At 36.1% G+C, this 27557-nt stretch overlaps 1 protein-coding gene across 8 annotated transcripts in view; it reads right to left on the bottom strand.

The window, feature by feature from the left end:
• The window catches only part of pxb, a 251761-nt gene that overhangs the window by 24573 nt on the left and 199631 nt on the right, over positions 1-27557 (bottom strand). For all 8 annotated transcript variants that reach the window (XM_069504610.1, XM_069504611.1, XM_069504614.1 and 5 more), the window contains one exon: positions 9506-9618. In XM_069504610.1, coding sequence (XP_069360711.1) covers positions 9506-9618 — 113 coding nt within the window. The remainder of the gene's footprint in view (positions 1-9505; positions 9619-27557) is intronic.

Raw genomic sequence — 27557 nt, 5'->3', positions numbered from 1 at the left:
AAATTGAAAATATGTACAACTTTGTCCGCGATTTAGGTTTTTAAAATCCCGCGGGAACTCATTAATTTTCCGGGATAAAAGTAGTATATGTCCTTCCCTGGGATGCAAGCTATCTCTGTTCCAAATTTCGTCAAAATCGGTTGAGCGGATAGGCCGTGAAAAGCTAGCAAACAGAGCAAACATCCGCCCCATCAAATACAGACTTTCGCATTTATAATATTAGTATAAATATGAATACAGTATAGATAAACGGATAAATACCTTTGATTTAAAATCATTATTATCGACAGTTAATCTGAAATAGTTGAAGATTATTTTCGTTAAATAATTTTTATTTTTTTTATTAAAGAATATCAGCTCATGTTAAATGACTAATATTTCCCTTTCCTCTCCAACTAAGCGTCAGGTTTGTGCTAGGAGTAGGTACGACAATAGTGCAACGGGCGGGGTTTGAACCGTCGACCTTTCGGTTTTCAGTCCACTCCTTTACCGGTTGAGCTATTGAGGCTCTTATAATATATAAATCAGATGAAACCGATAATTGGCATACTTCCTAATACATAAAACAATAGTATCAACCATAACAATGTGTCTGAGAGTCGCCAACCGTAAAATGCGCCCTGGCTATTCAAATCAGACCGAGAACGAATTGAGATATCATGCAAATATGTGATTGTATGCAGATTGCCGATAATAAGCTGTTGTGCTTCGAAATCGACCAATCCTTACCAACCAACAAAAATAGTACAAGCGAAACACAACTTTAAAACAATAACGATAAAAACTACGATCGAATCAAAAAAAATCGTGTTCAGTGACACGTAAAAGATTACATATGGGGACATTGAATTACAGGATTATGGTCCGTAAAATGATAGTCGTAAAGATGTTATTGTGAAGCGATTTGACTGTGAGGGTTGCACAATTGGTTTGCCATAATGAGGAGAAACAATGGGGCTTAATAAAGACGTTATCCGATGTGCACGTGACGTGATAGCGATCTCTAGTGGGATTGAGGGAAAGTTCGATTCTGTACTACGAATGACGAGAGCATTCGTAATAATAGAATAGGTAACGCCACGGTTTGGTGGGCGGGCGGTCTGAAATCCTATCAGTTACACCATACACATACTTTAGACACAGAAGATATAATAGTACCTACTATTAGATCATGCTTATAACAGAACTAGCTTATGCCCGCGACGTCGTCCGCGAGGACTACATAAATTTCAACCCCCTATTTTACGACCTTAGGGTTTGAATTTTCAAAAATTATTTCTTAGCGGATGTCTAAGTCTCTAGCTATTAAGCTATCTGCATGCCAAAATTTCAGCCCGATCTGTCCTGTAGTTTGAGTTGTTGATAGAACAGTCAGTTAGTTAATGTTATTTTTATCACAAGTAGTTATTGTAATTTAGATGTTAACCGCGTGGATTTAGGTTAACAATTTCCGTGAAAACTTTTTGATGAAGTAAAATTACAAGAAAATAGACACGGTTGTCTATTTGCTTGTAATCTTACTTAATCAAAAAGTCAAAAATTACGGACACGAGCTTTGCATTTTTAAGAATAAGAACAATTATGAAAGTAATTTTTAACAATAATTATGTACCTAATTTGAACGTAGTTATAGCTCACCATAACCATGATTTCTGGCCGCGGTCGAAAATTAAGAAAGCCCGGTTGAATTTTTTTAACCTGTAAGTATTCGTTCATTTGCCTAATTAAGTTAATCGTATTACATCAAGAATTAATATTCTTGCCTCCTAATAAAAAGAAAAATACACACCCCTATTTGAATCTTCCGCCACTCCAAAAAATATTGAAAAGAAAATTCTCGCGCAATTGAATCGGCCCAGCGAATTTCGGGCAATTTTAAAGACTTTAGAAAAATCAAAGCTAAATAAAAGCAGAAATCGCTTTGCCGCAGTCTTTCTCCGTTCTCGGGGTTATTTAGAGTGTTCAGCCTCTCAAAGTTAAGACAAAGGGGCCTTGTAAATAGTCCATTGTTCGGCCCCCAGCGCGAAGGGGCCTCGAGTTTGCGCGGGGTTTCTGAGTGCAGTTGAGGATTATTTTGTCGAGGGTTGGTTCTGTTAGATCTTTGATAGTGTAGTTGCAATGAATGTGTGGAATTAACGTTGTCGACTTGTTATTTAAAAGAAATAATATACGCTTTGAAAAAAATATATTTGAATGAGTAAGTTTACTTAGGGTATAGGTCTTAGGTACCTACATACCTACCTACTTCTATTATTAGATAAGTGTTGAATTAGAAAAACAAAAAAAGGATTTTTTAAAACAAAATAACAATTGTAGGGCATAGCTGTACCTACCTATCCAGCTTTCAAAGGTTTAAAATATAAAACATTTTACTGTAAGACTTTTATAATGAACTAGCTTATTTTCACCCCTATTGCCATTTCAACCTGTCGCGTACTACGGTACTAGGTATAGGTAGGCATGGGTAAAGTGGTAGGTAGGTATGTTATCTGTCATTCCAATGAAAATTAAAATAGTAAACAATATATTATTATTATCGCAAAAGCTGTCAAAAATAATTACGCATCAACGCAATAAAAATGTCAAAAAATAGAACGCAGCAAATTGAATATTCAAACGTTGCAAAGTTAGCATGCGCAAGAGTGGAACGCCCACCTCGCCTTATTGGCCCGCCATTTTGGATTTGGCCAATCAAGAGCGGGCGAGTGCGTGGTATAATTTTGGCATAATTAGTCACGCATTCGAATTGTGAATAAAAAAAATTATGAATATTTCGTTACGGAGTGCTAAGACGGTAATTAGAAGAGGAAGTGACATGTGGTTGAAGACGGGAAGGTTTTTTTAAATGCTATTGTTTAATCGCATAGTTTTGTTTTCAACGCTGACGCATTGACGAAATTATTTTGATATCATAATATTGGTAGATGATACCATCTAGCAACAGTATTGCAGGCGACAAAAATCAGAGTAGGTAGACGCTAGAGCATGACAAGAGTCGTCTGATTTTTGATAGACACAAGAAGAAAAAAACATCCATACTAATATTATAAAATCCGAAAGTGTGTCTGTCTGTCTGCTAGCTTTTCACGGCCCATCCGTTCAACCGATTTTGATGAAATTTGGTACAGAGATAGCTTGCATCCCGGGGAAGGACATAGGCTATTCTTTATCCCGGAAAAGCAAAGAGTTCCCACGGGATTTTCAAAAACCGAAATCCACGCGGACGAAGTCGTGGGCATCATCTATATTACACATAAACAAAGATTTAACGTAGAGCATAGAACATAAACTTACAAACATCAATTAGTTATTAGTAAGTAAGCAATTGATTTGGTTACGTATAAAATAATGCCCAGAAAAGGAGGACCAAGAGCTAGCAAAAGAAGGATCTTAGCAGTATAATGGCACACTCAGTGATGCTTTACGGAGCGCCAGTCTGGGGACAAGCTCTCCAAATGGCTAAATATACCTAATGACACTAGATGATGCCCGCAACTTCGTCCGTGTGGAATTAGGTTTTTAAAAATCCCGTGGGAACTCTTTGATTTTCCGGGATAAAAAGTAGCCTATGTCACTCTGCAGATCTTTATCTATACCCATGCAAAAAATCATGTCAATCCGTTGCACTGTTACGACGTGATTGAAGGACAAACCAACAAACCAATAAACTAACAAACCAACAAACAAACACACTTTCGCATTTATAATAAGGGTACTGATGCTAGGCAGAATACAGCGGCCTTTGGCTATCCGGGTATGTGGTGCATATACCGGACAGTATCCAAAGAAGTTGTCATAGTTGTAGCAGGAGTAATGCCCATAGAAAGGCTAGTCAAAGAAAGAATAAGGATATTTAAAAGAGAAGACCAAAAAACCCCAGAGTAACTGCGACAACGGACCCTAGAAGAGTGGGAAAAGGAGTGGAAAGAATGAGTAAAAGAGCAATGTAGGTCTACGTAAGGGGAAAATCCGAAAAACGTGCATTTAATGTGGTTACATCACAAAAATATGTGTTCACTAGTATTTTAAACTCTGCCCTAAAACCAGTAGATATAATAATAATAAAGAAGCATACATGTATTATAATCTTTCAAGTGCATCCCTGATATTAGATTCTACACCCAATTCGAATCGTAATTTTTCTTCCATTTTGAATACATCACAGGAAACAGCTATTCCCGATTTATCCCTGTTTACGTATTGACATACCGAAGATGATTTATGAATAATAAACGCGTTCGGTATGTTGCCATATTGTTCTTGAAGTTAGAAAGGTTTATTTTGGTAAGATTGTGTACACAAACTAAGGCACAGCGCGCAACGTTTGATATGGTATACCGGCAACAGATTTTTGGTTTTTCTAGTCAAGTCTGTTAAAACTACTCGATAAAATCGAAACTGTGCGCTGACGTGTTCTAGAATTAGATATTTTATTTGGCTACTTGATTCGCTTACGGCCAGTTACGGCGGTAACGCACTCATCTGCTCCGAGTCCTTGAAAACACGTTCCGAAGTTGTCATAGAACTATTTGTATGGTAGCTTACGACATAATAATTATGACGTAGATATTTTTTATATCCGTATTTTCATGGATTCGGATCGGATGAGTGCGTGAGCGCTCTTACACTAATAGGTACTTACTACTTATACCTAGGTACTTATTCAAATATATCTACCTAATTACTTAGTCTAAAAATATTGCCTGCTAATTGTACTTATTGAGGTACCTACTTACAATTTTATACTCATATCGATAACAATGTCTTTGTGTTTAATTTTTTAGAGAAACTCCAAGCATAGCTCTCTCCATCGCACGCGGAGACTCTTAAGCGACTAAGCGACCCGACCATGTCTCGGATCCTATGTCATCACTAGCAACACGCACTGTTCGAAGACTTTGGCCTTCGCACAGGAATTTCGGACGAGAAGACTTGAAACATGATATTTTTTAATTTACTCGTAGCGCAATAGTTTGGCATCTATTTGAGATGATTGAAAGTCTAAAGTCTGCGGCCGTCATTAGTGACTGTTTAGACTTTAGAACGTTCGTAAAGTAGGTACCAACTCCGTTAATACGTAAACGTTAAAATTTACGAGAGATATTGTTAACACGACGCTCGTTTTCAATTTTATCACCACCCGTAAAATTATACGGAGTTATTTTAATAACTATAGTAGGTACGCGACAGGTCGAGATTGCAATAGGAGTAAGTACCTATGCGGCGGGGAGACGCCAGAACACACCCGCACGTCACCCGCGGTTTCCCGCACCAGATTATCGTGGTGGCTGTGCGGGTGTGCGGGGCGTACCCACCCCGATTGCCATCTCGACCTGTCGCGTACTATAGGAAGCAAGATCTTTCCACAAGAATATTTTTGCATTAACCCATGTCTCGGTAGAGATGTTGACTTTTACCAGGCTCGTAGAAATGTTTCGCGCTAAGGAAAGGCATTCTATTTCCGGGTTGGGATGTGTTTGGGAAATATCGGGACTATTGAAATGGAAACATTCATAATATTATACTGACACTACAACTTTGATATTATGGGTTTTGAAGTAAAAATTTCGTTAGGCGTTCTTACAGAGTAACTCAGTACGCTTACTATAAGATTTTACTTCTCGCCAACGTTGACAGTATTTTAAGAGTCGATACACTTTAGCGTTAAAGTAAAATGACCCTTAGCCGCCTTGTTGTAATGCTCAAGTTTGTACATAATATTATATTTACAGCCAGCGCTCAAAGCGGAAACGTTGCGAAACTAAAATCAAAGTACTGAATTTTTGACTTTAAATTAAGCCGCTTTAGATCCATTTTACGTTGACGGTATTTAGTTTCGACTCTTACGTTGGTGAGAAGTAAAATCTTATACTAAGCGTACTGATCTTTTATTCACGGAAGTAACACGAACGCTACTTCCATCTAGCGGCCATTTCAAATAGTTATTATGCTACTGCTGCTGTTTTGAGGCTGACATCTTTCAAGTCATTGATTTCTACGAACCTGTAATAGTCAACATCTCAACTGAGACATGGGACAATGCAAAAATATTCTCGTGGAAAACTCTCCCTAGGATAACCGTCGCATAACGGCCGCTATAAAGGATCGAATAAAGTCATTGAAACGTTGTCTATTCAAGTAAGATGGTGTGATCTCCTAGATAACGTTTTTAAGGTTCCGTACCTCAAAAGGAAAAAGGAACCCTTACCTATAGGTTCACTTACTTGACTTGTCTGTCTGTCTGTCGTGACTGTCACGAAAACCTATAGAGTATTTCCGATTGACCTAGAATCATGAAATTTGGATCGAGAATATCAAGATAGTGGAAATACTCCCAGTATATGTAGCTAGATTGACAGGAGAGTGTTTTAAAATAAATCTAATTAAGCCGAAATGTTCCAAGTCTAATATTAAATCCAGGTAAAGGAGCAAAACAACATTTTCACGAATTAGCGCCATTTCTCAAAACAGTAGTTACCAGTGCTTGGCTTGACACTTGTCAGTACATTTGCACACGAGTGCGGCAAAATTTGACATTTTTTTCCATTACTTCATGTTAGATTTCTTTGAATTGTGCGGCTTTCGAGCCTGGTTTAAACGGTAAGGAAAAAGATGAACCAACAGATAGCACTAATAATATTAGTGTGGATCATGGATCGAGAATAACTAGATAGTGAGAATACTCCCAGTTAAACTAGATATTCCCAGTATATGTAGCTAGATTGACAGGAGAGTGTCTTAAACTAAATCTAATTAAGCCGAAATGTTCCAAGTCTAATATTAAATCCGGGTAAAGGAGCAAAACAACATTTTCACGAATTAGCGCCGTGTCCCAAGACAGGGGATGGCAGTGACAGTTTAATCGTCGCTAAACCCGTCGTCACACACGTCTCGAGCAATGGCCCGAGAAAGTTGATTAGAGTGCCTGTCACCTACTTGAGATTTAATCCGACCTTAAACTGTTGACAGTGTGAGTAATAAGATCTACTAACTTGTGGGACTTTGGATACAAGTAATTCTTATGCAAAGTTAATTTTACATTCGTTCCAGCAACGCACAAGACTGCAAATACTATTTTATACATGGCATAATTTTGTACCTATATCAAATATTTGAAAAGAGCAACCGCCGAGTTTCTTGCTGGTTCTTCTCGGCAGGAAAGGCATTCCGAACCAGTGGTAGATGCATCCGACTATTCGAAAGTACTTGTAAAAGTTTATTTGAATAAAAAAGATTTTTTTAAAACTTTTTTTTACATTCATGCTTCATTTGACAACTTCGTCCACGTGGACCACACAAAAAAACAAACCCCTATTTTACCCCCTTAAGGGCTGAGTTTTTAAAAATCCTTTCTTAGCGGATGTGTACGTAGTAATAGCTACCTGCATGCCCAGCCCGATCCGTCCAGTAGTTTGAGCTATGCGTTGATAAATGAGTCACAGTCAGTCAGTCAGTCAGTTTTTCCTTTTTATAGACTAGAGAGCTTACGTGCTCGATACCAACTGACCGCAATCAAGCGATGGCTCCCTCGCCAGACTTTAGTCAAGTTAAAGCACAACTCGTTTGCTAAGCAGTCTCACGAGTGATCGCAGCTGATACAAGGGAGAAAAAGTAGCATTTGTAAAACGACCTTGGAGTAAAGCAAGTTTTGACGACCGCCATCCGTCTATCTGTCTGTCCTCCATCCAAGGTACGGAACCCCAAAAAAAAAATTCTGCTCTCGCCTCATCGTATGACATACACCAAAGCTAGTGTTAATTACATGTCACAATACATTCGTCGTCGTTCCGGACAGTTTGACATCGCCGGATTTAGGAACCTCCTCTAAGACATACCTACTTGTTGCCATAATGTTGTTATAATAAGCTGATAAGAAACGAAAAGACTGTATTAATCTACTCGTTACATTTTAAGTATCTTTAGCTAAAAGCATCGATGACTGATGATCTATCAATACATAGATAATTGATAAGTTTAAATTTTGTCAGATTGCTAGCTGATACGACTTCGTCCGCGTGGATTTAAGTTTTTAAAAATCCCGTAGGAACTCTTTGATTTCCTGGGATAAAAAGTATCCTATGCCACTTTCCAGGTCCTTAACTATACCCATCCAAAAAATTACATCGATCCGTTGCTCCTTTGTAACTGAAGGACAAACCAAAAAACCAACAAACAAACACACTTTCGCATTTATAACAAAGGTAGGTAACTGATTGAGTAAGATTACTGATTATCTGATTAACTTCGGTATCTAATCCAGATTTCTAGAATATTTTTTGAGATATATATAAAATAACATTAAATCCATAAATTTGAAAAATATTAATGCATGTAAATTGATGTACTTGAATTATAAGATGCCATTAAGTATATGGAAAGTTGTAAAATGCCTTGTAATGCCTAGAAGTTAAAATTTCACTTCATTCTAAAAGAGTCAGTTTTATTTGGTTAAACAAAGGTAACACTGTTAAAAGCAAAACCGTGTCAGTGTAGACAGGTCCTTGTAACATAGAATTTAAAACGTATAAATAAAATACGGCCATGCCATGTCCTAGTAAAATGCGAATTTACGCCCCCATAGGCACACAAACAAGCTAGGTAATGTAAATATATTGATACAACCGAAAATAATACATATTATATAAGAATATATTATTATTGACAATGTTCAAATAAGGCATTTCAAAAATGTATCTGATTCAGAATCTTAAATATATAAAAGGAAAACTGACTGACTGACTGACTGATCTATCAACGCACAGCTCAAACTACTGGACGGATCGGGCTAAAATTTAGCTATTATGACGTAGGCTTCCGTTAAGAAAGGATTTTTGAAAATTCAACCCCTAAAGGGTTAAAACAAGTGTTTGAAATTTGTGTAGTCCACGCGGACGAAGTCGCGAACATAAGCTAGTATATATTTAAAAACGAAAACAGTCTTGATATTAATGATTGAAAAATTAGACATCGTACATAATCATTTTGGACGATATTTGAAATTCTAATAAGTACCTATGTGGATGACCTAAAAATTTGTTTAATCGTTGTAAACATTGAGATCTCAATACAATAAATAATTACATACTTAACTAAAGGTAAGGGACATGAAAGGAGCCTCCCCGCGTAGTTTTATACCGATCACAAGTACCCGGCGTCCCTGGAAGCAGCTCTAAGTAGGTACATGAACAAAAACAGTAGGCTGAGTAATCCTTTCACCACGACGGCTACCTTAAAGAATATTAGCCATGTTAAATGACTAATATTCCCCTTTCCCCTCCAACCAAGCGTCAGGCTTGTGCTAGGAGTAAGTAGGTACGACAATAGTGCAACGGTCGGGGTTTGAACCGTCGACCTTTCGGTAAAGACCGGTTGAGCTCTTTAAGACCGAGCTATCGCGGTTGCGGCTTTTTGGGCTGCCCATGTTTGAGGTGACCGTCTACTCAAAAAGAAGAAGACTAAACTAAAGGTAAGGTAAAATATAAAAGAAGTATAAAGTTCAACTTACTTCCAAACAAGTAAAGCGCCTATAAGAACGCCCACGATGAGGACGATGGAGCACAGAGCGATCACCGCTGACGTCTGCAACGATGGCCCGCTGTGGTTGTACGCGTCTATCTTCTGGAAAAGAGAAACGAGCAATCGTTTAATGAAAAGTAAATAAAAGAAATTCATATTTAGGTATTTTTAAAAACTTTATAACTAGTAGAGATTTATAGAGAAGTAGCTGATGCACGCGACTTCATCCGCGTGGAATTAGGGTTTTTAAAAATCCTGTGGGAACTCTTTGATTTTCCGGGATACAAAGTAGCCTATGTCACTCTCCAGGTCTTTATCTATATATCCATGCAAAATATAACGTCAATCCGTTGTACCGTTGCGATGTAATTGAAGGACAAACCAACAAACAAACACACTTTCACATTTATAATAAGGGTACTGATAAAAGGATAGGCTGCTATCGCCAGCATCTCAAACAAGCAAAGTCTTGATGTTGTTTATATTTTCGCAAATGATCTGAATGTAATAGATACACAGTATGTTAATTTTAACTAATAAAATAAGGTAACTTCAAATCCAAAGTACAAACAGAATATCTTTATGCTAGCTCTTTATCTCACCTTTTAGATAAAGAACGAACAAAAAATAAGCAGCCAACACTGCTGGCAAAAGTTAAAGCTTAATGAAAGTTTAAGTCAAGTTTCCATACCAATTACGAGATGCCCGGAAATATTTCACAGCAATCTTGAGATGAAAGAGTCGTAAATTAAATTAAACAATGTTTAAAATTCTATCCAGCAGTAAATCGTGTATTTTGGAAATCGGCCAAAGAAGTTGTGTAAAACGAACAAAATTTTTGCTGTTTTTCAATTTTAATTAAATGTAGAAATACTGAATCAGTTTTATCGATTGTTGGTATAATTCTAAAAGGGAATTTAATACTCGTATATTACAGTAATGTAATTAAATTGTCGTTTCGCCAATTACCTAAATAAAAACGATTAGTTTTAATGGTGTTTCAAAAAATCGTCGGATAACACAATAACATAATCAACAACAACAACAATAATAATATAATCTTTGATGATCAACTCAACTCAATTCAGTTTTAAGTTTAAGTATACTCTGCCGGTCTGGTTATTGTCACCAAAGTATACTATCCCGGTTAGATTATGCAGTGATACAGTATTTATTGAATTTTCATGAAAATTAAATTTGACTCGTCTTGGCGGGGGCACTGCCCATCACTGCCGTGCCCCCTGATAAGTAAACCATTATAGAATAAAATTTTTGTGTAGGTACATTTTTAATTTACTTACGAAACTTATTGTCTGCCATAACATTCTAACCACATGTCCTGCTCATTCTCTAAGTCCTTATCTACTTATTTCTGATTGCGTTTCCTGAATTCATTTTTGATTTAATGGTATCGAAATAATAATATTATCCTCGTTTAATGGCTTTTTACTTCTTTATGAACAAAATGTACAGAATACAACTTTAATAATTGTTGTATTAATATTTCTAAAGTAAACGTTAATAGAATAGGAGTGAAGGAATTAATCAAAACAAAATAGGGTATCAATGGGGAGAATTATTCAATTCATAAGTCCTTGGAAGCGTTCCAGTGAATCGACAAAACGTGATTCACACAACACAATATGAGCAGCATTTGTCACAACTCGTACAGCAATATAGGCATTGATGCCACTGTTGAGAGACGATAATAGCGTGAAGCGGACATCACGTGTCGTAATGAGTTTTGGACAGTGTACAGCTAATTTGTCTTGTAAGTAAAGAACGATGCTTGCCAAATGTGTTTGCTTTTCGCTCGCCGCTCGACGCTTATGAATTTCGCCCGATCATAGTTTTGCCAAAATGTGCGTCATGCAATTTGAATTATTTACGAGTTCGCGATATCTTTGGCATTCCCTGTGAATTTGTTAATGATACTGTCGTTGCAAAAATGATATGTTATGCAATGCTATCGCTACTATATATTGTATACTAGTCTTATTATATTGTAATCAGATTCAGGCATTGCCAGAGCTTATAGTATTGAAATCTCTCCTTCGTTTGTATCACGTCACGGCTGAGAGATTTAAACAATAACTTACTAAGTATTAGGGGCACATACATTATTATCAGGTACTTTTCTCCCTTCGTGTTAACTCAATGTTGTTATAATTACAGTTACCGCAACTTTTTCTTATCAAGGTGTAAGAATAGAGTGTATTGTATATTAATATCTTCATGGTAGTCACGCAACTTCCATGGGGAAAAGAGTCATTATGAGCCCCATGTATGTTTTTTATTTCTTTCTCCCTAAGGAGTCTAGCAATTTTTTGTTCCACTCTTCTATACAAAAGGGGTCGTTTATTGTTATAAAAAATTGTATGGTGCATGTTTTAAATTGCTTTATTAGGGCCGACACAAAAGGCGCCGGTATTGACAGATTAAGGGAACTCTAGATGATTGACGAAATTAATGGCCCTGAAAATTATGGCAATTTCGTCAGATATGGAATTACTATGCTAATTAACGAATTAGCCAGCTGCGAAGTGGCAGTGGGCAGGCCACGTCTGCCGCAGAACCGATGGCCGATGGGGCAGATGTATTCTGGAGTGGAGACCACGTATCAGCAAGCGCAGTGTGGGACGACCTCCAACCCGCTGGACTGACGACCTTAAGAAGATAGCGGGAAGTGGGTGGATGAGGAAGGCGGATGATCGTGTGTGGTGGCGCGCTCTTGGGAAGGCCTATGACCAGCAGTGGACGCAAACAGGCTGATTGATTGATTGATTGATGCTAATTGCAAAGTCCTGATGATTTTATTGATATCAGACTTTAAGCGGTAATATAGCCCAGTGATTTAAACTTTGGTTTCCTAATCGGGGGGTCCAGGGTTTAAACCCTGACACGCAACTTTAATTTTTTGGAGTTATGAGCCTTTTAAACACTTCAAGTATCGTGAGGAAAAATTTCATAGCTGTGATTTGTCCATTAGTATTCTTAAAGAATTGTGATATCATTCTGTTGTGGCCTAAACCATTCTCATTCTGAGAGTTAGTTGGCCGGCAATGTGTTAAAATAATCATAAGCTTTTTTTCTTTCAATCTTAGATTCCAAAAACTGCTGAACAAGTTTTCTTGATGATTTCTTAACCTATGTATTTGGTCACCTTTTTAATAGAAGAAGTTCCTATTCATCTAACCAACAGCATTTCAAACCTTTCTCTCGTGTCAAAATATCTTCAAAAACTTCTATTGAGATATCATAACCCTTTTAGTAAATCGATTAAAGCATACTTTCCATCAAAAAGCAGGTCCAATTCACAATATGAAAACGGCAGATGCTAACAATGCAAACCTATCATAATAATATCTATCATACGCCAGCTGTGGATTCGGGACCCTCCTCCAATGATATTGCTTATTATAAACATTTATATAAGTAATTTATTTTTATTGTATGTAAGCACATTACTCGTGTAATAAAATATAATGGGGGTCATGTCGTTGAAAAATTGATAACATTCGTCGATTAAGTTTTACATCTAGAGCATACCAAAAACATACAGAATTCGAAAGATTTTATGGAAAAAAATACCAGCCAAGTGCGAGTCAGGCTCGCACACTGAGGGTTCCGTACTACAGTCGTATTTTTTCGACATTTTGCACGATAATTCAAAAATTATGATGCATAAAAATAAATGAAAATCTGTTTTAGAATGCACAGGTAAAGCCCTTTCATATGATACCCCACTTGATATAGTTATCTTACTTCGAATATTGAAAATACCAATTTTTAGTTCATGACCACAGTTATTTTTTGTGTGATCTAACCCTAAATTCACGGTTTTCAGATTTTTCCCCTAAAGCCAGCTATAACATCCACCTACCTGCCAAATTTCATGATTCTAGGTCAACGGGAAGTACCCTGTAGGTTTCTTGACCGACAGACAGACAGACAGACAGACAACAAAGTGATTTTATAAGGGTTCCGTTTTTCCTTTTGAGGAACGGAACCCTAAAAATATTTTGTGTTCTGTCTAGTGGACATGCTAAAGGAGGTTAATAATTTCATTATTTGATTAACTTAATTTTTGATTACTCTCTTAAAATATTTGCACACTATTAATTAAGTCGAATGTTAAGGGCTCTTTATATTGTATACTTCCATCTTTTTGTGCCAACGTTCTTGCAAATAAATGATTAAATTTTATTTATTAATTTATTATATTATTTATTTATTATATATTGCTATTCTGTTCTTCAAGGGTTCCTTGTTTACTGCGGAACCCTAAAACCAACCCGGTATAAAAATGCTGATTGTTTTCCTGCGTAATGATACAAGTTTCATTCTACATACAAAAAGTTAATACAGATGAAGTGATATTTTCATACATAAAAAGGAATAGAATGAACAGTTATCAAGATACTTTGATTTTAAAATGACAAAGAGTGTGGCTAATTCCGTTGTACACAATCTCTAAATTAAACTAAAATGGCACGTCTAAATTTATTGCTATCCCTTTCATAATGTTGCTTGCGGAAAAGGATAGCACTAGATTAAGACCTGCTAATTTAGTTTAGTTTAGAGATTGTGTACAAGAGAATCAGCCCCAATATCTGATTTCTTAACAAAAAATTATTGTAAAGCAAAAAGTTGAATGAATCACAGGAAATTGCCTAGACATCATTTTTGCAAATCGCATTTTTTTGAATTGTTTTGTTAAGAGATAATGAGCCGACAACTATGTTAATGTCAAATAGTCTAAATATATAAAAGGAAAAGGTGACTGACTGACTGAATGACTGACTGACTGACTGACTGATCTATCAACGCACAGCTCAAACTACTGGACGGATCGGGCTGAAATTTGGCATGCAGATAGTTATTATGATGTAGGCATCCGCTAAGAAAGGATTTTTAAAAATTCAACCCCTAAGAAGGTGAAACAGGGGTTTGAAATTTGAGTAGTCCACGCGGACGAAGTCGCGAGCATAAGCTAGTAAAATATAAATAGAGGCGCGTATTACTGACTGGCTGTTATTACTTATTAGTCACGTAGAAAGGTGAGTCAGTTATTCGCGATTCAAGGTATATCAAGAGGGCAACTGTGGATGAGTAGTGAAAGTATCTAGGTATACTAATATTAAAAGGAGGTACCAATACTTTGTAAGTTTGTTTGTAGGAAGTAATCTCTGGAACTAACTAAACCTATTTTGAAAATTTTTTTTTCACAGTAAAAAGCTACATTATTCCTGAGTAAAATAGGCTATATTTTATTTTCAATTAAATTAGAGAGCCCTGCGAAAATCATAATACTACCCGTGCGAAGCTCCGGTTTGCGTTTGCTAGTTTGTTATACAGTACTAGATGGTGCCCACGACTTTTAGATTTTTAAAAACCCTGTAGAATATCTTTTGATTTTCCAGGATAACAAGTAGCTTAAGTCCAACCCGGGATATAAGTTATCTCTGAACCAAATTTTGGCATACTTACCTTTATAAGAAAACGATCTGAAAGTCTGCAAACACAGATACTGCTAGTATATAACCGATCTGACTTTCACTTTCAATTTTCTTGTTGTTTGATATTACCTATTGTCGGTATTTTCATACTTTTAGGGTTCCGTATCTCCAGATACAAAAAGGAACCCTTATTATCAATTGGTCGTCAGTCTGGCTGTTCGTCTGTCTGTCTAGACCCGCCAAGGGAATCAAAACCTATACGGTACTTCCCGTTGACCCAGAATCATGAAAATTGTAATAATATACGTATATCTTAGGTATAGATAGAGATACAACTAGGTAAAAGAAAAAATCCGAAACCGTGAACTTGTTATATCACAAAAAAAAACAAAAAGTGTCATTTCTTGTACCTTAGATAGGTACAAATACAATAATACGGTATGTATTAGTATATTCATATTATGTAGGTATTTTATATCTTATATATGGTTTAGTTTATTTAGCTATCTGTATTTAGGTTTATTATACACCACCTACCTTTGTCCATTTGTTCGTTTTCTCCCTAGCGTTAAGGTTGTTTGGAAGAGATCGCTATTTAGGGATAAGACCGCCTTTTTGTACTTTTTAAGATTTTTTTTTGTAACCTGTCATTTGTGTTTTTGCGGTGCAATAAAGTATATACATACACACATACGGAACCCTTCGTGTGCGAATCCGACTCGCACATGACCGGTTTTTGCGCCCTACCCTCAATAAATTGGAGTGCACAGAACTGATCATAATGGTCATGCAAGTGTGAAATACGTACGACTTGGTAGGGTGGGACAGTGTTTTTCGGCAATAAAACATTTTGTTCTACGCAATTAGGGTGTGGGGGAAACACAATTATTATATACAGTTGTTTGATAGATTAGATTAGTTAGGGTGTACATTGGTACGAGACAACACCCTCTTTTGATCGAATTATTTATATATATATCAATAGGTATGTCTGTACAAGACTTACCTAAGTTGATTAACGTATATCCTCAGAAGTAGTTTCTTAGTGATACTAAACAACCAGATTTTCTTAAATCTATACTTCTATACGTAACTAGCTTATGCTCGCGACTTCGTCCGCGTGGACTACACAAATTTCAAACCCCTATTTCACCCCCTTAGAGGTTGAATTTTCAAAAATCCTTTCTTAGCGGATGCCTACGTCATAATAGCTATCTGCATGCCAAATTTCAGCCCGATCCGTCCAGTAGTTTGGGCTGTGCGTTGATAGATCAGTTAGTCAGTCAGTCAGTCAGTCACCTTTTCATTTTATATATACATATAGATAAATAAAATTGAAGTGTCTGTCTGTAATTTCGAAATAACATATTAAGCTCATAATATTATGTTTATTTATTGAAATGCACCATAACTGAATCACACGTTTTTAAAATTTTAGTCTGTCTGTTTAAGCAGGCTAATCTTCGGAATGGCTGAACCTATTTTGACGGGACTTTCACAGACCAGTAGAGGATTAATCAAGGATTAGCATATAGGCTACTTTTTTAACAGATTTTCAAAAAAGGAGTTGTTTTTTTACCTATGTACACCGAAATCTTCGAGATTTCCAAATCGATTTGCGTATTTTTTTTAAATCGATAAAGAATCTTTGCGATAATGATCCATAAAAAAAATGGATTCCAACTCCTAAATCCTGATGCTGCAGGCGATCTGACCACCAAAACCGATGGGATAAAATAGAAACTGTCAAAACAAATGATTACATTGACCTATATTGATAACCTAGAACATGAACTGATGGTGGATGGTGGTACTAAATTATTCCATTATAGCCTATTTGTGTCACAGTTATTACCTATATAAAAATTAATGTTTGTTCGTCTGTTTGTTAAATACGCATCGTCTGCGGTTGAAACTATGTTACCTACTTGTATGTTAAATAGTTATTGTCGAAACTTACAGGGATGTTTCTGATGTTGTGAGAATGAAAAAAAAATTGTTGACAAAATGATCGTTTCAAAATTTGTGTCGGTGACCCTGAAGTAAGTTTGGAAAACCGGAAGGATTCCCGTCACAAACATACAAAACACAAATACAAAACAAAAATATAAAATTTTAATTAGCATGAATATTTTGTATGTGACCTACTTGATTATTTGTGTGTGATGCTTGATTCTACCATAAAACAATCAGTGCCGAGCAAAATAATATGAAAACATAAATAAATCAAGTACCTACCTCATATTAAAAATGTAATTAGGTACTTAATAAAGCAAAGGATAATCAAAAATACACAAAAGATAACATGTTCAAAGGTATCTTAGGACGTTGTTTTATCAGTCATGAAACATGCCGTAATGTTAGGTTAGGCTTAAAATTCTCTGGAGAAATATGGCTCTACCAGACACTTACACTCTATTATCAGCTTTGAAGCTTGAAAATAAAGTTGAAATTTGTATAAACTGGGTTTATGTGGTACCTTGTACAGCCGACACTTAAGTACACTTTAAACAATGTTACAGATCAATTGCGAACATAAGTCTTTGGGTTGTAGACACAGATCAACCTTAGGCAGTGGTCCGACTGGCGGCGAGAAAACTAAAAAAAACTAAAACTAACTATCGGCGATTTTCTCTCTCAAGAAACGCACAATAAATGTAGGTACATTCCGTGTAAACGAAAGAGATGCATATATCAAAAGTTGCTTTCGGACTGTTCACACTGCCGGCGACGACTCGCTGTACTAGTTTTGTCGCTGAGCGACGAGCTTTCAAAAAAGACGCTCAACGATATTCGTTCAGCGATGTTCGCTCGCTTGAACACGTCGCGCGCGCAGGTTTGCACAGGACTTTGCGACAGCAGGCGAATGGCGCGAGTAATCGCTCGTCGCACTTGCACACTCGCTTATAGCCTGGCGACAAAACTATTGAAACTACACACTCGCTTCCCGCTGATCGCCATCTCGTTTATACTTACTATAGTTTCTAGTTCTACTCGTTTCTCGTTCATCGTCGGCGGTCGGACCACTGCCTAAGTCTTTGGGTTGTAGACAGAGATCAACCTTTGGGAGTGAATCTGTACTCGGTAGGTAGGTACGGTACGGCACATAACATGGAAAGGGGGAAAGCTGTGAGAGAGAACGAGAAGGAAAGATATTAATCAAGTGTGAGAACTAAGTCGGATATTAAACATTGAAATCTTGCCTTAAATTTTAGTCTGTACCTACTTACGATCTATATATTATTACGTTACAGGAAGGATTTACTTACATAGGTACGTGATATTTTAGAAGGTCTGTTAAAAGTCCGACAAATTGCTATTGCGCTGGAACCATGTCTCATTAACATCGAAATGACGTCATTTTGGCGTCAGCCGAAATAAAAATATACCATCAGCTTCAAACTTCAGTCTAGTCCTGACGTCACTAAAATGGCGGGCACGCGCATTAGCAATTTGCTGGACTTATTACAAGTACATTTTTGAATAAGTAATGATTTTTGTAACTTACGAACTTGTGTACATTTAATAAGTACAGTCGAAATTTTTGTTAAAGTGAATAATTCTTGATTAATCCTCTACTTGTCTGTGAAAGGCCCGTCAAAATAGGTTCAGCCGTTCAGAAGTAATCTTCGGAACAGCCCGTTCAAACAGACAGACAGACTGACAGACAGACAAAAATTAAAAAATTGTGTGATTCAGTTATGGTACAGTTCAAATAACCATAATATGAGCTTAATATGAGGTAGTTATTTCAAAATTACAGACACACACTTCAATTTATTTTATTAGTTACCTACAGAGTATAGATTAGTATCCAAATGCATCAAAATATAAATTGTTGGTCACAGTTAAATCCATTCATTCATTTCTAGACCATGTTTATCCCGAACTTCGCCAGCTGGTTACAAATAACTTGACATATCCAAGAGATCTGAAAGATCACCTCAGGTGATCATCTGTCATCACACAAGCAATATTTCATACATTTTTCTTGAGACAAATCTTATCTGAGGACAAATGCACATTCCCAAGATGGTCATTGTATCGGGCTCCCATAAAAACAGATAAATATCAGAACATGGGCCCAAGAGAATTAAGCTGGAAAAAAGGGACGTCGATTTGTCAAAATGTCCAACTATCTGCAGACGAATCCGTCATCGGGGCAGAGACGATTTATCGACGGATATCTCACGTGGATCTTAAACAACAATATCGGGAAATCTACGGAAGGACAATATTCAAAATTCTCCGGTCGTGCCTACCGGTAGGGTGGTCATGGTATTTCGACTTGTGGGAGGGTATTGACAATACAGCACAGTTGTACCTTTAGAATTTACTGCAAATAAAAAAGCTGAAGAATATTTATTGAGAAATCTGTAGACTCTGCTATTTAAACTTAATGCCTAACCTGATAAAAATACGGTACATTTACATTTAAAGGAGAGCGATTAAAAAAGCATAAAAATAGTAATTGCAGATCTGAATTGAGTAGTTCTATTTTTTCTTTTACTGAGTACTAATGAGGTATTTCATTGAACTATGACTCAGCCTAATAATTTTTGTAGTGACAACAATATAGAATAGAATGTATTTTTATTTAAATAGACTTTTACAAGTGCTTTTCAAAGGTCAAAATAATTTACCACGGGTTTGGAATGCCCTCTAGTTATCTAACATATTAATATATTTAAAATATAAGCTAAAATTCTATTATATTAAAAAATTGTAACGATCCCCATTTTTGTATTAAATGTATAATGTAATAAGTGCTTCTATAAAATTCTAAATGTAAATTGTTAATAGAAGCACTATTAATAAGTAGACGGAATGACACACTTTTTAAACCTTCGTAGTTTTTTGCTGTGTCTAAATTAGATTTGTTAAACAATGGGGCCGATTCTCTAGTACACAATCTCTAAACTAAACTAAATTAACAGGTCTAAATCTAGTGCTTTCCTTTTCCGCAAGCAACATTATGAAAGGGATAGCAATAGATTTAGACGTGATATTTTAGTTTAGTTTAGAGATTGTGTACAAAGGAATTAGCCACATTATCTATGTTGCTAATTAAAAAAAAATCAATGATCAAACTTAAGGGCATTACATGGGCATTAGTAGCAAATTTTAGGCAATCCATTACCCAAAGATTATTGAAAAGAAATAAGTAACACGAAGTAAGTAGAAATAAGTAAGGCAAGTAAGGAATGGCATAATAGATTCCTGTAAACCCCAAATTCCAGTGCCAATGGCGATTAATTCCACCATCCCTGTCTCCATCTGATTTACTTTATGGCTGCCCTATTTATCGGACCATCGATCTCAAGACGGTAGCTATTTGTCAATGCCCCTCTTTAATAATTAAAACGTGAAAAAAATGAGGAATTGAAAAGGTTTTAATTAATTTGGCCTCCGTCCGTCGGAACTTTTCATAAATTATGATTATCGTTGCCCCAAAACTTCGCTCGGAAATGGACTTTTTATCGGAATTAAAACAATCCCGTATAAAGGGAATAAAAAAGCTTTTTACGGGACGTATAAAAATAAAATACGGCTATGAAATTAAAATAGACCTATTATGTTTGCTCATAACTGAAATTGTTGACATTGAGACTGTATTGTTTTTACGGACGCAATTTCAATGGAATTATTTTTTTCATTAAATTAGGTACAACAGAATTAGTTTATTTTGCTATTTCTGATCGGTAGATCTTCTTCATAGTGTATTTGTGTCTATATTAATATTTATTTGGATTCTTTCATAAATCGTCTCGATAGTTTTATTTCATTTTTATGATTCTCTATTGTTTGACATATCTGCTCAGTTTTCTCCATGAAAACTATGTGAAATACTGATTTAAGTGGCTTCAGAACAAGTAAAACGACCTGATTTTGATTACTTATTTTCACCTATAATATTATTAGAGCTAGGTATCTAACTAACTACTTGATTCAGCAGGTTTACCGCCTAATTTGGCAGCTTCAGTGCAGTGCACGCAATCACCTCTGACAATAAGCTGAGACTATCTAAATATATAAAAGGAAAAGATGACTGACTGACTGACTGACTGATCTATCAACGCACAGCTCAAACTACTGGACGGATCGGGCTGAAAATTGGGATGCAGATAGCTATTAAGAAAGGATTTTCGAAATTTAAACCCATAAGGGGGTGAAATGGGGGTTTGAAATTTGTGTAGTCCACCCTAACGAAGTCGGGAGCATAACCTAGTACAAATATAAATCAACAGCCTTTCATAATGTTCAAACTCAACACCATATTCATGATCGTCATGAAAGATTACACCCAAAACTAAGTAAAATCTGTTAGCGTGTCTACTTAGCTCATTAGAAGGTTTGTGGAAATAGTTTCACAAGCATTAATTTATTAAACAGATCAGAAAATCACGAAAGTCAATTTCCGACAACCAACAAGTTTAGTTACAAAGTTCCGACGGTAAAAGTTTAAATATGATCGATCCGGTGCAACTGACGGCCAAAACGGTAATAGAATTTGAGTTCTATTTGCATATAAATAAGGTAAAGTTTTAAGGTAGCTGATACAGATATAAAATTTTGCTCCGGCACTCAAGGTTGATACTGAAAAGCAAACATTTTGGATATTGAGAATTTAAGGAATTTGAAGATTAGATGGATATAATTATGTAGATACAAAAGTATGATGGTTTTGTAACAGATCAATAACAATTTAAGTTGCAGTAAGATAATAAATAATGTACCATAGAATCACCACATCCATTATAAATGCAAAAGTGTATATGTCTGTCTATTACACGGCGCATCTATTCAACCGCTTTTGATGAAAAGTACAGAGTTAGCTTACACCCCGGGGATGGACAATAGACATAGGACACATTTTGTCCCGTAACATCAAATAATTCTCACGGGATTTTTAAAATATTTAAATCCACATGGTACAGAGATAGCTAACATCTTGGATACGAGCATAGGCTACTTTTTAAAACGGAAAATCAAGGAGTTCTCACGGGATATAAGAAAATTAAAACCATGCGCACGAAGACGCGAGCAGCATCTAGGTTTAGTATAAAATTAGCCAAGTATTACTAGTATTCTGACAAAACTTGGTTTTGTGGGAGGCTCGGCCGTGGCCAGTTACCACCCTACTGGCAAAGCCGTGCCACCAAGTGACTTAGCGTTCCGATACGATGCCGTGTAGAAACCAAAGGGGCATGGGTTTATTAAAAAAACTGCCATACCCCCTTCCAGGCTAGACTGCATCGTCACTTACCAGCAGGGTGATCCGCTAACTCAGTTTCTAACAATGATAGGCACGGAGCTCATTTTTTAATCCGTTGAAGGTTTTCTACGAAAAAATATTTTAATATCACTCAGTGAAGCAGCAATGTAGAACTAACCAACCTCGATGGCTATAATTTAGTGTTAGACACTGAGTTAGAGAATCACCTAGCAGGTGAGAATGCAGTCAAGGGCTAACTTGTATCTGAATAAAAAAATTAAAATAGTGAACCTATTTTAATCAAGTAAGTCTAGAACAGCAATAAAGCTGGATAATCTGGCTTAGTGGTGGTCACGCACAAACATTGAGGTGCATGTTACTAACCATGTAGTTAGACATGAATATTAAAAAAAAATACAACACAGAAGATGAAAAATAGACAGCCAAACTACGAGTCATGGCGTTTCATACGGCTTTCAAAAAAAAGGGTACATTCAATTGTACACCTAATATTATGCGCATAAATAATTCCTGCACCCTCATCTCAAACAATTAAGGGAACTAAAATAAACAAAGTCCGTAGTTAGTGATACATAATATTATAATATTTAATAATGAACTGCTGCTAAGGTACATGTGGTTTTTAGGGTTCCGTACCTCAAAATGAAAAACGGAACCCTTATAGGATCACTTTGTTGTCTGTCTGTCTGTCAAGAAACCTAGGTAGGGTACTTCCCGTTGACCTAGAATCATGAAATTTGGCAGGAAAGTGGGTCTTCTAGTAGACATGAGGAGGAAAATCTAAAAACCGTGAATTTGTGGTTACATCACCAGAAAAAAATTAAAATGTGTTCATGAGCAAATATTGCTATTTTCAACTTTCAAATATATAAGATTAATATACCAAGTGTGGTATGATATGAAAGGGCTTTACTTGTACATTCTAAAACAGATTTTTATTATTTTAATTTAATTATTTTTAATGCAAATGAAAATACAAAAACAAAAATACCAAACTTATTCTAGAACATAAAAATTACAAATCGAAAATATCATCTAAACCACCGCAACGAGGCAGGGTGCCCAGAATGCTGGCAGCGTTACCTCGTTGAATGGCCAGACTAATATGCTGACCGAGGTAACTGCCAGCCCTCCGGTCCCCCGTGGATTCTGCGAGACGGGATGAAAGGTCCTTAAAAAAGGATCTAGCATCCTCGCCCCACGAACCCATGGTCTCCACCCCAAAAGGCACAAATATGAAACTATTTTCTATATCTTTTTTTATTTTTTATTATTTTTAGGCATAATAGTTTTTGATTTATCGTGCAAAATGTCGATAAAATACGATTGTAGTACGGAACCCTCAGTGCGCGAGTCTGACTCGCACTTGGCCGGTTTTTTACTAAGGGGTCAAGGGTTGGCACTGGAACCTCAGGAATGCAATTGTTAGTCATGACAACAGAGATACCAATTCAAAGTTATGGTATCTGCAGTGGCGTGCACAGGAGTTTAAGCCAGGGTATGCATTTAGGTATGAACTTATTTTACGGCAGGTTATACTGAAAATTAAGCATTGATTTATTATAATGAGGGTAAGCAGTGCGTTTATGCTTCTATGAGCTGCACGCCACTGGGTATGTGCACACATTTTGAGAAAGGACTTGCCATAATTTGCTCTATGCGTTAACTGTCATGACAAAAGTAAGATTTAGTATGGCGACTCTTTTGTCAAGACTTATGCATTGATGAAAATCTCTTCCCCTATTATAAATGCAAAAGTGTGTTTGTTTGTTTGTTGGTTTGTTCGTTTGTCCTACAATCACGTCGCAACGGTGCTACGGATTGACGTGATTTTTTGCATGGGTATAGATAAAGACCTGAGTGACATTCACATAGGCTACTTTTTATCCCGGAAAATCAAAGAGTTCCGACGGTATTTTTAAAAAACCTAATTCCACGCGGACAAGGTCGCAGGCATCAGCTAGTTAATGATGAATTCAGAGCATAAAACCACAGACAGAAGCTAGTACATTAATCACACAAAATACCCAACCGATTAACACATCAAAACAAAAATTTCCAAGAAACTGTCGAGAATAAAAATCGAATAAAAATTTAACAAGTTAATGAAGTGCAATTTATGATCCCTTCACCACCGAACGTCTCAATAAACGGTGGCCGCTCTACCTACCTACAAGTTACAGCCTGATTGAGACCACCCTATAGAGTTCTTAATAACTGTGACTCAACGGCGAATCAACACCTATTATTTTCCTTCTTAATTTCAAAATCCTTAAAAGCAGATACCAACTGAGTACCTACCTACTGACACGTCATTTATATAAAATACTAGGTGATGCCCACGACTTCGTCCGCGTGAGTTTAGGTTTTTAAAATTCCCGTGGAAACTCTTTTATTTTCTGGGATAAAAAGTAGCCTATGTCCCCGGAATGCAAGCTATCTCTGTACCAAATTTCGTCAAAAACGGGTTAACGCATGGGCCGTGAAAAGCTAGCAGACAGACAGACACACTTTCGCATTTATAATATTAGTATGGATTAGTATGGATTAAAAAAAATATTACAAATCTTCACCAGTTTTTATTTTGGTAAGAGTACATTGGTTTTACTTACTTATAATTAGCTCCTTTTGTTTTTAAAAAAAAAATCTAAAAATCCTTTCTTACTTTCTTAGTCGGAGTCTAAATACTTTAAGCTAAGCTGATTCAAATTTCAATGCAGTTAGTCAACTTATTTTTTCGTATGTCTCTTTCAACTTTTTGGCTATTCAATAACCTAAGACAAATATATTATTATTTCTATGTGATTCTTAGCGATAATTTTAAGCGGTTGTTTACTTTACAAGGCATTTTTTATTGTATTTTAAACTATGTACTTATCATTATGACTAGGTGTCCCTCGACTTCTCTTGATTTGGTTACTGGATTGGATCAGTGTTGAAATCTCTTTTTTAATGGGAAATAAATCAGTCAGCAAATAATAGTCAAATTACTTGAATTTTATAATTGTTGTAAACGCAACGCCACTTTAAAAATCTTGGTCCATTAATTAAGTAAATTATTATTTGTCATTTTATTAATGGGGCAAAATTTGATACTTTACTCAAAAAACGTTAAATAGAATGTTAGTTCAACTAAGGTAATATTATGTTTTTCGTCACTTTTGCACCATTGGTAAAAACTTCGTCGTCTCTTCACACTCAGTTTTTCTTAGAGCCAATCTGTATTTGCAAATTCATATCTTCACAGCTCGCTAAAAGTTATTCAACTTACCAGATTACTTGGATTTTAATTTCAGACTTCATTATCATTCTTGGAGCTCGAACCAATAAAGTTTTTATCTGCTACTGCAAAAAATATGAGTGGACTTTTTATAATCTCCTCAATAAATTATGCGTGAAACGAATCACTAATTTCAAAGCTTTTTATCTCTGCTTTGTAAGCTGCGTGAAATTCTTGTGGTTTTCGTATCGTATACCTCCCTACTTGTTTGATTAAGACGTTAGAGCGTACCTTTTTAGAACTATTATGTTTATGAGGAAAAACGCAGTAGGTGGTAGGACTTAAAAGGTTCAATGGGTTTGCTTATGTACCTACAAATCGATACGTAGAATACAATTTTTTCGCAGTCTACGCTTACAAGGTGTTCTACTAATAACTTTTTATTTAGAATTGCCCATATTATAATTGAAGGGGAAAACTGATGCTGCACTTAGCAAGAAACATCAACAAACACACGTTAATACAGTCTGTAAAAATAGAAGGGCTATTTAAATATTGAGATAACTGAAATCACCAATTAACATTGCTTTTAATGAGTATCTAGGAGTTTGACCCAACTTGAATTTGCTTAAAACGCACATAGCTCAGAAAAGTTAGAGGTGCGTGTCCGGGATCGAACCCGAATTAAAAGGCGGATGGATATTAACCACTAGGCTATTACACCTTCACGAGCTCACATTCTTTAGCAATAACGAAGTAATGAGGGAAGCAAATAGAAAGCCCGTATCAGTGTTAGCATTACACGTACTTACGAAATCCAAGTCTATATAAACCGTTACTCTCAAGTCCCATAATACAAAGTCAACAGTAAACCATGAGCTGGGTAAGCAAGACTTCTATATAAAGCTGAGGGTCGTAAAAACTTGGAATTTTAAGGTGCGGCTTATTGACAAAGGAAAAAGGATAATGATGAGAGACTAACATAAACATCTGGGTATGAGTTTTAATCTGACAAACATGAAATAAATCCATACTAATATTTGCGGTACAAAATGCGAAAATTTGTGTCCGTCTGTCTGCTACCTTTTCATGGCTCATTAATTTAACCGATTATTACAAAATCTGGTACAAATAAAATCTGGTGGTAAATAGATTACCATGGGATTTAAAAAAAAACCTAAATTTTAAGAAATTAGTCAAAATAATGAGTTTGACGTGAGCTACTCACAAATTGGTCATTATTTTGACTAATTTCTTACACTGGACACTTTCAAGTAAAGATTTTTATATCAACCTGTGAAGATAATATTGCTAGGGGCGAAATTTGAATGTCATAAGTCTACTTTGTCGCATTAGTTTACAAATTGTGAAAACCAAATTAAATTTGAATTTCGTGGGCAGACCCGTGTCTTGAAAGGGGATTAAACCTTTCTGTAAAGTCCCGTTATTAAAATCTACCTTTAACTAGAACATCATAAAAACTGAGATCTAAAGATAAAAGCTATGTCGCCACAAATTCATTATGACTCGCATATGTCAAATATTTACTAAAAGCGATAAGGCAGATCGGGTTGTGTGGTCATTACCGTTTTTAGGACAAAACTCAAGATAACTGTATTTACTTTGTCGATTCGTCACGATTTTTGACACGCCAGTTGAGTAAAAGTATTTTCTCTAATTATGGTTGGAAAAATTGTCTTTGTTTACTACATTTTAATGCATAAAACTGAACTTAAAATAATGTGAAAAGTGACGTCGGAGTGTTTGGGGTTCGATTTCGGCCCTTCTCCGACCTGTAACTTTTCAGAGTCAGCAATTAAATATCACTTGCTCTAACGGTGAACAAAAACATCGTGACGAAACCTGCATGCTCGAGTGTCTTTACAATGTTCTTTCTCAAAGGTGTGTAATATCTGCCATACTTAGCCGAGGGAAACCCGATCAGGCTGGCAATGGACTAGATAATTTTAATGGTGATGATGATTTGCGACTAACAGATAGCTCCATTTCTAAAATTTTAGAAAATACCAGTAAACTGCGATATGGCGACTAAAAATAGTTTCTAAATATAGTGGGTTATGAATATGATGTCTATTCACTGAAAATTTTAATCGTTTTGATGAAA

This window comes from Maniola hyperantus, chromosome 18 (assembly GCF_902806685.2).
Source record: "Maniola hyperantus chromosome 18, iAphHyp1.2, whole genome shotgun sequence".
Lineage (NCBI taxonomy): Eukaryota > Metazoa > Arthropoda > Insecta > Lepidoptera > Nymphalidae > Maniola > Maniola hyperantus.
The sequence above is the reverse complement of the archived record's forward strand: the minus strand, read 5'-3'. Positions and strand labels throughout refer to the sequence as shown.